This window comes from Pyrus communis, chromosome 5 (assembly GCF_041283825.1).
Source record: "Pyrus communis isolate YQ-2024b chromosome 5, ASM4128382v1, whole genome shotgun sequence".
Taxonomy (NCBI): Eukaryota; Viridiplantae; Streptophyta; class Magnoliopsida; order Rosales; family Rosaceae; genus Pyrus; species Pyrus communis.
Window position 1 is genome coordinate 11,184,309 of NC_142569.1, and position 10,872 is coordinate 11,195,180.

The following is a 10,872-nucleotide window of genomic DNA, read 5'->3' on the forward strand; positions in this document are numbered from 1 at the left end:
ATCATGTAGACATGCTCAAATAGCTTTGGAACCTTAAAATAACGTACTAGCATCAAAATAATGTGTTAAATCGGCATGGTTCAATGTTTACAACTGGCAGAACTTAAATCGATTCATCATCTAAGCCTATTATAAAATATAAGAATACAAGATTGTGACAATGAACACCTAGGGGACTATCTTGGACTGGATTAGCTTCAGGGACTAAGCTGAACTGATTTAGTGAAGCGTTTAGTGTAGAATCGAACTAAAAAGTAGAATAATTAACAAATCCTAATATTATATTATTTAATTTATATTATTAGTATACTCCATTCTTTTTTTCATAACAATTCTCTATTTTTCTATTCTCTCCCTCCCCATTTTTTTTCTCCATCCAAAGCAACCCAGTCCCCAAATCATCCCAATTGCCATCTAGACCCATAAATAGAATCTTGGCCTCCTTCTGCCACAACCCCTAGAAGCAATCCAGCAGAAACATGGCGGCATCTGATTTTTCTCCAGGAGCAGATTGGTGGAGTTATGAGTGAAAGACCAAAATACCCAAAACGAATCGAATGAGGAGAGATCGAATTCAGAAGCTGTTTGGCAAAGCGTTGCAAGTCCGTTAGATCTATGTTTGAAAATGGTTTTAGGAGAGCAAGATTGGGAGTTGATGAAGCCGAGGAACTAAGCAGAGAAGTGTTGCCTCTCAACAATGAGTTCGGCGGTATAGCATCTTGAGGATGGGCGAATCTGAGGTATCGTGATTATGGGTTCAGGGCGAGAAAGGAGAGAGTGGTGGTCGTCTGGTGGTGTATGAGGGAGAGCGGGAAGGATGTGGTTGTCGTCTCCTGAAATAGAGAGTAGAGAGGGGTTTCAGTTAGTCTCATGGTTTTCGAGAACTCTCGCTAAGAACCTCTAGCGATGTCCTTAGTTTAGGCTAATCCCAGCTAATCTCATTAACATTAGTCCTGTGGAACAACAAACACAGGACTAGACTAATAGTTAGTCCAATCTAGTCTAGTGAAGGCTAGTGAGGGTAAACAATCGCCCCTTAGGCCATCTCCAACCGATGGCTGGCCAGAGGGCTCGTTTTAGCCCTCTGGCCCTCCAAGATTCTCTAAGATAGTAATATTTTAATGAACAGTACATGACCATATTTGCTTCCGTCTCCAACCGAGGGCCAAAGGGCCATAAGGCTAAACATAATTTATTATTAATTTTAAAAAAATACAACAACTTAAATTCAAATCCAACAACTTAAATTTTAAAACTACAACGATAACTGGCCCAAAAAAATCAAAAAAATTAGAACTTAAATTTAATGAATGGTTTAGGTATTTATAGGGGAAAAAAATTAGAATTTTTAAGAATTAAAAAAAAAAAAAAATTGGCCCAAAAAACCAAAAAAAAAAAAAAAATTTGAATACAACGGCTAACTGACTAGCCGTTGTATGCAAATTTTTTTTTTTAAGCAATCCTGTCAGTTATAACCGATAGGAATACTATATTTTCTAGCCAGCCCTCCAGCCCTCTAGCCCTCTAGCCCTCTCCGATTCCGTAGGGCCCTCTCAGATTCCACATCCCTCTGGCCTAGCCCTCAATTGGAGACGGTTTTCGGGTTATTTTCGGCCCTCTGACCCTCTGGACCCTTCGGTTGGAGATGACCTTAGTTCTTAATTTCATCTCAGTTTCATGTGTCATCAATTGGTCAAGTCTTAAAAACAACTATCAAACTCACATTTCCTTTGATTTTCTTTATAAAACAAACTTGTAGACTAATTATGCACAATCTCAAATTCAAGCTCGAAATAATTAGTGGGAAAAAGGTGAATCACTTACCAGGTTCCCTGAGGAGACGTTCAGCTTCTTGAGGGATCAAATACAAAACAAAAAAAAACAAAACACACACTCACACTCACACAAGTTGTTAAAAAAAATTACCCAAAAATCATAGAAAAATAACAAAGGAAAAGCCAAGATCCGAGAGGACTCTGTGATGCGGTGGTTGTCAGCTGATGCAATGGTTGTCGATCTGATGTGGTGGTTGTCCAACTGACAGACAACATCCATCGGCGGATCTGACAGAGGCAAAAATGGGTTTGTTTGAATCTGAAACAGATCAAATCCCCTCTTGATTATAACCCAAAAGATAAAAAAGCTCAGTTCCCTTTTTGTTTCAAACGAACCCTAACCTTAACACTAACCCTAAAATTAATCACAAATTATAACTAAATTAATAACCAATACAAGTTCTAAGTTCTTACCATTTTACCTGGAATGAAGTGGAGAGGAAAGAATAGCATTATGCAGGCAATGAACTGAAGGGGAACTGGGTATGAGATGAGAGTTGGGGCCGACTGAATTGCAGATTCTGTGTGAAGGAGAAGGATTTGCAGAGTCTGTGAGACTTTGAACTCGACTTGAGACTTGAGTTGAGACCCACCGATTCGCAGTGTGTGTGAAATTTGAAGGGGAAGGGTTTGCAAATTCTGTTTTTGCGTGAGATGTGAACTCGACTTGAGAATTGAGATGAGAGGGGGAAATGGAAAATTTTGGGGAAAATACAACACGCAAGAAAGTTGCTAATGTAGAGTTTGCCACTGCCCTTGCACGCGAGATCTTGCCAGTTTCTGGCACTCCATACAATATGACTCCCTTAGGTGGCCTGATACCAATGTCTTCATATAGCTCGGGATGAGTCAGTGGCAGCTCAACAGCTTCGTTAATTTCCTGTATTCGGGCATCCCATCCGCCGATGTCAGCGTATGACTCCAACGGAGCTTTCTCGACCTTCATCACTGACCATATATAGGATCAACTTCATCCTGAAGAAAGTACGTGTTATGAATATGAAGGGGGCCGGGATTCTGAACTTGATTAGCATTGCTTGATGATTATCTAACGTGGCGCATTGCTTGAATATAACATGGGTTTGCGTTATTTAATCCTTTACTTTACTATAACAAAAATCACTTAATAAATTAGTTCAGATTGATCTAATATATTAATATAACATGTTAGACTGTTTGACAAGAGAATATTTCCTTACAAATGAGTGACGAAGGTAAAAACACATGCCTCAACAATGCGGTGTCGTCAATTCTTATTTTCCTTTTGTTTGCATACTCTTCTAAGTTCAATTCATCAAGCTCTTTAGGGTCATTTGCGACAAGTACTTTCCATTTCCTAACTGTTGCCGCTAGTACCCAAGCACCCTAGTGACAAGTGCCAGGATCGTTCAACTTAGGCAGTTTTCTTATACTCTAAACTAAATCAAACAGCCGCATTGAAAACGTTTACATTAATAACTAACTATTTAACCCACTAACTCTACTAAAAAGAAGTTTACCAAATTCTTTTGGTATTTTATTTTTTTAACAAACAATAGCCTCACATGTTTAAATTTTTTCGATATAATCGATATTTTCATAAAAACATTCCAAAAAGCAGAGAAAGATATGCAAATGGTAGATGAAGTCTAAATTTCACCTCATATTGGAGAAAATCTTAAGTTTAGACTGAAATCAACATATATAATCGATATTTCTGACTATTCTTAGGTTTGACTATTCTTAAAGTTTGATTTTAAATTTCCATCAATTCCATCGAAAACAATCGATATCGATATCAATATTTGGTATATCCGTCGATATTTCCATAAATTTACATATCGAAATTTCCACCGATACCGATATTTTTAACACTGCAATGGGCTAGCAATAATGTTGTTTAAATTTGTCTTTGGCGAAACATAACCTCTCACCTACACGCAAAGTCGAATACTACTAAACCGTAATACTAAACGACAATTCTTTTGGTAATTAAAGAAAAGAAAAAAGCAAAAAGAATTGAAGCCTTGTAATCGGAAAGGGATTCTCTCCGGATCCCTTCTACCAAATCCACCCAATCAATGAATCCGGATCCTTGAAATTTGATCCAACGGCTAAAAAGTAAAAACAGATGGCTCCTTTAAAAGTTATAATAACTTTAGCGGTTAGATCAAATTTCAAGGATCCAAATTCATTGATTGGGTGGATTTAGTGAGTACAAGGGAGAGGAACTGAATTGCAAGGTGAGTACAAGGAAAGGGTTGCAAGTCAGTCCCTCATTTAAGTAGTATTCTAATTTCTAAACTATTGAGTCACACTTGGAGATGTAGGACCCACAGTCAACGGATGTTTCAGTGAGGAACGGTGTCAAATAAAAAATCTCAAAGTTTCCAGGCTGGGTGATGATTCAGACACAGACCCTAACGGTCACTTCCCTTTTCCCGAAAATTAAAGAACCATAAGGGGCGGCTCTTCTGGTTGGGTCCCCCTCCAAAAAGCCCCAAATCCTTCAAAGGTTTACGACCGTTTTGTCCCTTCCCCTTCCCCTTCCCCCCGCCCCAAATCCTTCAAAAGTTTACTACCAACCCCAACGGCCTTCTGTCTCTCTCTCTCACACACACATTGGAAAAGATGGAGATGTGAAATTGTGAAAACCCAGGACCCAAATCCTTCTTCTTTTGCAGAGAGACACGATCTTTGGGATACCCAGAGTAGGGAAAGAGAGAGATCGAAATCATGGGTTGCTTTCTTGCATGTTTTGGTTCTTCCAAAGACAAAAAACACAGGAGTAATCAGAGGTACAGGGTTCACCACAGAGACCATGTAAGTTTGTGTTTACGTCTGTTTGGTTCCCGAGAAAATTCTAGGAAAGAAAATGGATTCCTTACTGTTTCCGTTCTGGGGTTTAGTTTGTTAACAGTCCAGTGAATTCCGAACTTCCGAGTAAAACCCACATATTGTTTTTGATGAATTTAGGCTTCATTTCGTAGTTTTTGCTTTTTGTTTGTCTTTCATTTTTATTTAATTGTTTTATTCTGCAAAAGTGTTGAAAGTTCAAGTCTTTGGATTGTGTTTCTTCTGAATTAATCTTTGTTTTTGGCAGAGACATACAAGTTTCGAGCCTGTGAAATCTGCCGTCTCTTCTGCACCGGTGGTTGAGGAAAAACCTATTATCCCGGCATTGGAAGAAGTCCGGTGAGTGATTGGCTTTCGTGGTTTCTTTTTGGGTTCAATTGCCTCTTAATTTTTGTGTTTATCAGTCCACTGTTTTCTTTGAATGTAATTGCATCTGTTTGATTTTTTGAATTACACTTCATTTTTGGGGTTTTCGATATTGAAATGAAGTTATGAGTTTATGCTCTGTAGGGATAAGCCAGTGGAGGAACTGAGCTTCAGTACTCGAAAGAAAGTTACTTTTGATTCGAATGTCAAGACCTATGAGCATGTTTCGACCAACGAAACCCCGGATCCTTTGTTGGATAGTGAAGAGAATGGGAAGGAGGAAGAGGAGGGGAAGAATTTGGAAAAACCGTGCCAATCTAAGTCTTCCTCTGAAGATAGTTCGGTCACTTCGAGCTCAGGGTCATATCCTCCTAATCATAGGTACCAGAATTGCAGGGATAGCGATGATGAAGACGAAGCGTTGGACTATGATGAGGACTGTGATCTTGATGGTGAAGATGAGGATGATTACGATGACGATGATGGGGAACTAGAGTACGAAGATGAAATTGTAGAATCAAACGGAGGGGTTTCTACACGTCAAGTAATGACTGAGGATTTTGATAGTTCAATGCCGATGAAACCAGCTGGGTTGAACCACAATGCGCGCGATAGGAGTGGTTATGTTCATTCGGTGCTAAACCCTGTTGAGAATCTTACACAATGGAAAGCTCTCAAAGCCAAAGGGACACCACTGATGAAACCTCAGAAAGAGAATTTCACACAGGATCAAGAACCCCGGATTTCATTCAGTTCAGAGCCAAGTTTGAACTTCAAATCGAAAGCCGATCAAGACAAGAAGCATTCAAAGAATTCCGACCGAGAAATGGCAGTTGATGCTAGCCTTTCGAACTGGTTGTTTTCATCAGAAAATACACCGGTTAACAAGGCCAGCACAACTGCTTTAGACACCTTCACACCTGAGAAAAGCACGTCCCATGGATCAAACTCAGCGAGAAGCCATGAAGATCGACCAATTTTAGGTGCATTAACTGTTGAAGAGCTCAGACAGTTTTCGGCTTCATCTTCACCAAGGAAATCACCGAGTAGAAGCCCTGACGAGATGGCCATAATGGGGACTGTCGGAACCTACTGGAATCACATGGCTCCTCCTCCCGCTGCCAAGAGTTCGGGTGCCTCGTCTTACAAAGGAATACCAAACACAACCAGCAAATACAGAGAGGTAAATGTCAAGTAAGATTTGTGAGCCTCTCTCGATTAGGTCTTGACGGGTTCTGATAACAGGTCTATGCGTTTGCAGGATAAAAGAGTGAATTGGCATTCTACCCCTTTCGAGACGAGGTTGGAAAGAGCTTTGAACAGAGGAGGTGCTGCTGAACTATGATTGATGATAATTTTTGTTTTTCATTAAGGAAAGCGGATTGGTTTGTGATTGTTATTATCTGGTGGTGATGTCTATTCTTTTAATTCTTTTGTGAATTATGATGCTGTTTTCTGTGTGACGCTTGCCCGTTGTAATATTGGAGACCTGGTTGAAATTATGGATTGTGATTTTACTAGTTTGCTTGAAATCATGCATGAGTTCCATCCACTCCGCGTGTCCGAAAGTATGTTAGTTATAACATCCTCTACAAAAATTGTTTCTCTGAAAACACGGCATTAAGAAATTGAGTTGAACTGCCCTGGGGGAGAGCACCTTCCTTGAGATGCAGTCAATGATTAATTTGAGTTGAATCCCTAAGCGCAAGAACGCTGGACCAAAGCAGCAACAACAAATACTGACGAATCGGGGGATATTCCATTCCTGTAAAATAGACTCATTAGCAGCGGAATGTGCGATTTTCAAAGAACTCAACCGAAGTCTAATAGTGGGCTTGATTGAGTTGAGAACCACCGCAACGGGTTGACATGAATTCTTGAAGCTACGGTTGTTCCACTCTCTCCACATACATGGTAGCAACAAGAGATAACTTCAATGCTATCAACGATAGAGATTTTCCCTTCCAATGGCTAGCAGCCCACATGACAAAAAGAAGCAAAGGTAGCCTTAGCCAAGGGACACTACACTTGAACACCGAGGACCAAATACCATCGGTAGAAGAACATTAAAAAAAGAGGTGGCAATGGGACTTTGTAGCACTAGAGTAGAGAATACAATTTCTTGACGGTAGTATGGAAATGAAGAAAGAGAGAATATAACACTAAGGAAGAAGAACAATGAAGAAAATGCTTTGTGTATATTTTGCTTTTTTTTTTCTTTTCTTTTTTTTTCGTCCAAAGATAGACTTTATTTGTAATTTAATCGAAATGTTTACATCTATAACAAAAATATTAAATAAAAACTCAGGGTCAATCTCGTCCCAAACAAATGGATCACCATCTTTAGCAATAAACAAGGTAACTGTGTGAGCAGCCAGGTTGCTACCCCGACTATCTTACACTATAAGCTATTACAAACTAATATAACTAACTTTATCCGCATCAGTGATGACATGACATATTTATCATATCTCAAACATATCAGCAATGACATGGCAATATATGCTAAAACAATTGACAGTAGCCAACGAAGCAAAAGTTAAAATCCTATCCACAGTAGAAAGCTTACATTTAACGGCCAACCAAAGAATAAAGCTCATCTTGAAAATATTTTGATTATACCAAACAAGTTTAGACCAAACTACCGTAGGCTTAGCTTGCCAAAACTTAAATTAGTCCAACTTCATCATAAACCGTATGTTTCAGAATTAGTTCATAGGTAGTTGAATAAATATTCGTAATTAGGTTATTCACTTGGAGTTATTCAATCCCAGTGAGAACAGAAACGAAACCTCGACCTTCCTACACGCACGCGCATGCCGGAATTGAAAAAAGCAAAAACAGACGTTGGGGTGAGAGAGGCTCGAACTCTCGACCTCAGGATAACTCAGAAGCTATGAGACCTACGCGCTAGCCAACTGCGCCACCACCCCATGTGGATTTCTTCTACCACTTAAAAATTTATATACATTGAACGGCACCCTCGTAACTACATTACAGTTCCCACGTGCTCAATTCGGTGTCGTTTTCAAACAAACCCTAGTCAGTAGCCCTTCCCTCCCTTCTCCTCGGCTCCTCCTTCCCCCCCTCTCTCTAGAAATGGACTCGGACGAAGGCAAGCTGTTCATAGGAGGACTGGCATGGGACACCAACGAGGACAAGCTCACCGACTACTTCAACCAGTACGGCGACGTCACCCAGACCGTCATCATGCGCGACAAGGTCACCGGCCGGCCCAGAGGCTTTGGCTTCGTCGTCTTCTCCGACCCCTCTCTCATCGACCGGGTTCTCAACGACAAGCACACCATTGACGGTCGACTGGTCAGTCACTCTCGCACGTTTCTCCTCTTCCAATTTTACCCTGCATTTCACTTTCGCTGCTAATTTTACTGGGTTTCTTTCCTTGTTTTTTAGCTTTTTGCGAGTGTTTTTGGTTCCGGGATTTCGATATCGTGTCTAAATGTGTTGTGGGTTTGGGTAATTTTGATGTTAATTTTGATGGGTGGTTCTTGTTTGTATGTTATTTAGCTGTCTTTTTCAGTGTTCTTGCATTCTTGAGGTTGCAATGTGTACTGGGTAATGCTGATTTTATGTTGGGATTGCATCTGCTAGCCCAGAGAGATTCCGGAATCGGTTCTTTTTGCTTGTAATTTTGTTGGTTTTGAGCTCCATGTGTTGATTTTTATACGATGTAGTTGCAGTTGGGATTGCCTTCGCTTATCTAGTCCGTTATGATTTTGTGTACATGACATATTTTATATGATGCAATGTATCTAAGCAACTGTTTTGGTTGATGAGGTTGCACAATTTCTGATTTTTAATGGGGATTTCGTATTATTATCTACATTTGTGTTCTGGGTGCTCATTGATGTGCAATTATACACATAATGTCCTTCAGGAAAATACTTGATAAGTCGTCAAACATAATGTCAGTAGTTTACCTGAAAAGTATGATGCATGACAACACCAACTTACCGTTACCGTGTATTCCTTCTAAGCATGGTTTGATGGTATAGGTTAGAAACTTTGTAAATTGGACACGTAGGGAGGTTGCATACTTTTCATTCTTGGCATGGTTTTCAACTGTAAGATTTTCCAAATACAACTTTTAACTAGTCTCAAAGTGATTGACTTCTAGAATCTAGATTACGAGAGGTTCAAGTGCTATTTTATTGTGTTTTTACTAAAATTTTGAGCTGCTTTGTGCTACTTTATTAGGTTCTTCCCTGCCCTTTATGAACAAGCATATATGCTACTTTATTGTATATCTTTGCCCTGTCTGTACATCTGTTTGTCCCTTTGTTTGTTAAAGGTTTTACTTTGATTACACAGGTTGAGGCAAAACGGGCTTTATCAAGAGAAGATCAACAGACATCCAATAGAACCGGAAACTTTAATACCACCAGGAGCTCTGGAGGGGGAGGAAATTTTAAGACCAAGAAAATATTTGTTGGTGGATTGCCTTCTACACTTACAGAAGATGGATTTCGTGAATTCTTTGAAAATTATGGCACCGTTACTGATGTAGTAATAATGTATGATCAAAATACTCAACGACCTCGTGGTTTTGGTTTCATAACATTTGACACTGAAGATGCAGTTGATGGAGTACTACAAAAGAACTACCATGAGTTGAATGGTAAACTTGTAGAGGTAAAGCGAGCACTTCCTAAAGATGCAAATCCCGGTGGTGGGGGCCGTGGTGGGGGATATCAAGGTTACAGTGCCTCTGGGGCCAGTACAAATGCATTTGATGGTCGAATTGATGGCAGTAGATATGTGCAGCCTCAAACTACAGCAGGTGGTTTCCCTCCATATTCTGGTTATGGTGCACCGGGACCGGGTTATGGTTATGGGGTGGCAAATACAGGGGTTGGTTATGGAGGTTATGGAAGTTATGGTCTTGGTGGTTATGGAAGTGCCAATACTGGTTTTGGTGGTCCTGCAGGATCGTACGGGAATCCAAATGCCCCTAATGCTGGCTATGTTAGTGGGGTACCTGGTGCGTTGAAAAATACTTGGAGCAACCAAACTCCTGGGTATGGCGCTACTGGCTATGGGGCTGCAGCTCCTTGGAGTACTCCCGGTGGAAGTGGTGTTCCTTCTGCTCCTAGGGGTCAATCACCAAGTGGGGCTTCTGGTTTTGGAAATCAAGGTTATGGTTATGGAAATTATGGCGGGAGTTACACTTCTTATCCTGGTGGGTATGTGACCTCTGGCGGGCGGGGTGGAAGTACCCCAACAAGCAACTCAGGTAGTGCTAGCGGTGGAGAGCAACAAGGGACTCGTGGTGGTTACATGGGGAGCGGCTATGACAACACCAATGGTAATTCAGGGTACTCTAATGCATCGTGGAGATCTGACCCTTCACAGGCCACCGGTGGCTATGGTGGTTCTCAGTCCAGGCAGGCCTAACATCAGAGATTCAAGAGATTTTGAAATTTCTTTCACAGGAATCCCTCATCCATGCGATCTTTTCTCCAGTCTGACAACTTATGCACGAGAAGAGTTGAACTATCCTGAGACTGGTTGGATTGCTTGATTCTTGGTGGTAGTTGGCAGCAGTAGTTCTGCTAGAAGTGCCAATACATTCTAGTAGCAGTAGTTCTGCTAGAGTACTGTTTGGAGCTCTCCTCTTCCACTTTTCACTCCACCCTCTCTCTTTCTCTCTCTCTCTCTCTCTCTCTCTCTCTCCCTCTCTCTCATGGTTTCTATTGAACCTGCTTATCACTGTTGGTATTGATGATATATATTCTTCCCAGTGCTGCTGCATTAGTTATATTCAGTTGTGAGTGCTAGAAATACAATGTTACTATCTTTATTTTTTGTGCTTGTT

General features: G+C 40.6%; 2 protein-coding genes, 1 long non-coding RNA gene and 1 other non-coding gene across 4 annotated transcripts; 2 read left to right on the top strand and 2 right to left on the bottom strand.

The window, feature by feature from the left end:
- Positions 1 to 1,776: 1,776 nt before the first annotated feature.
- Positions 1,777 to 2,833, bottom strand: LOC137724753 (uncharacterized). The gene is made up of 2 exons (XR_015962020.1): positions 2,258 to 2,833; positions 1,777 to 2,094 (listed from the first exon to the last, which is right to left on the bottom strand). It is a non-coding gene; the product is annotated as an uncharacterized LOC137724753 (long non-coding RNA).
- A 1,377-nt stretch (positions 2,834 to 4,210) lies between these two features.
- On the top strand, positions 4,211 to 6,556 carry LOC137726922 (uncharacterized). Its single transcript, XM_068465874.2, has 4 exons — positions 4,211 to 4,637; positions 4,918 to 5,009; positions 5,181 to 6,219; positions 6,298 to 6,556. Exons 1-4 carry the CDS (start codon positions 4,551 to 4,553, stop codon positions 6,379 to 6,381), a joined length of 1,302 nt encoding a protein of 433 aa, XP_068321975.2. The 5' UTR covers positions 4,211 to 4,550; the 3' UTR covers positions 6,382 to 6,556.
- Positions 6,557 to 7,884: 1,328 nt separating this feature from the next.
- TRNAM-CAU (transfer RNA methionine (anticodon CAU)) lies at positions 7,885 to 7,969 on the bottom strand. The gene is given in 2 exon segments: positions 7,885 to 7,920; positions 7,932 to 7,969. It is a non-coding gene; the product is annotated as a tRNA-Met (tRNA).
- Positions 7,970 to 8,037: 68 nt separating this feature from the next.
- Positions 8,038 to 10,857, top strand: LOC137726265 (heterogeneous nuclear ribonucleoprotein 1-like). Its single transcript, XM_068465166.2, has 2 exons — positions 8,038 to 8,357; positions 9,369 to 10,857. The coding sequence occupies exons 1-2, from the start codon at positions 8,136 to 8,138 to the stop codon at positions 10,449 to 10,451; spliced, it is 1,305 nt and encodes a 434-aa protein (XP_068321267.2). The 5' UTR covers positions 8,038 to 8,135; the 3' UTR covers positions 10,452 to 10,857.
- Positions 10,858 to 10,872: the final 15 nt, after the last annotated feature.

What these genes read in the sequence shown, in the direction of transcription:
- LOC137726922 (XM_068465874.2), top strand. Translation starts at nt 4,551, where the DNA reads ATGGGTTGCTTTCTTGCATGTTTTGGTTCTTCCAAAGACAAAAAACAC. An exon ending in GGGTTCACCACAGAGACCAT is followed by an intron (nt 4,638 to 4,917) that starts GTAAGTTTGTGT and finishes TGTTTTTGGCAG; the next exon opens with AGACATACAAGTTTCGAGCC. An exon ending in CCGGCATTGGAAGAAGTCCG is followed by an intron (nt 5,010 to 5,180) that starts GTGAGTGATTGG and finishes TATGCTCTGTAG; the next exon opens with GGATAAGCCAGTGGAGGAAC.
- LOC137726265 (XM_068465166.2), top strand. Translation starts at nt 8,136, where the DNA reads ATGGACTCGGACGAAGGCAAGCTGTTCATAGGAGGACTGGCATGGGAC. An exon ending in ACACCATTGACGGTCGACTG is followed by an intron (nt 8,358 to 9,368) that starts GTCAGTCACTCT and finishes TTGATTACACAG; the next exon opens with GTTGAGGCAAAACGGGCTTT.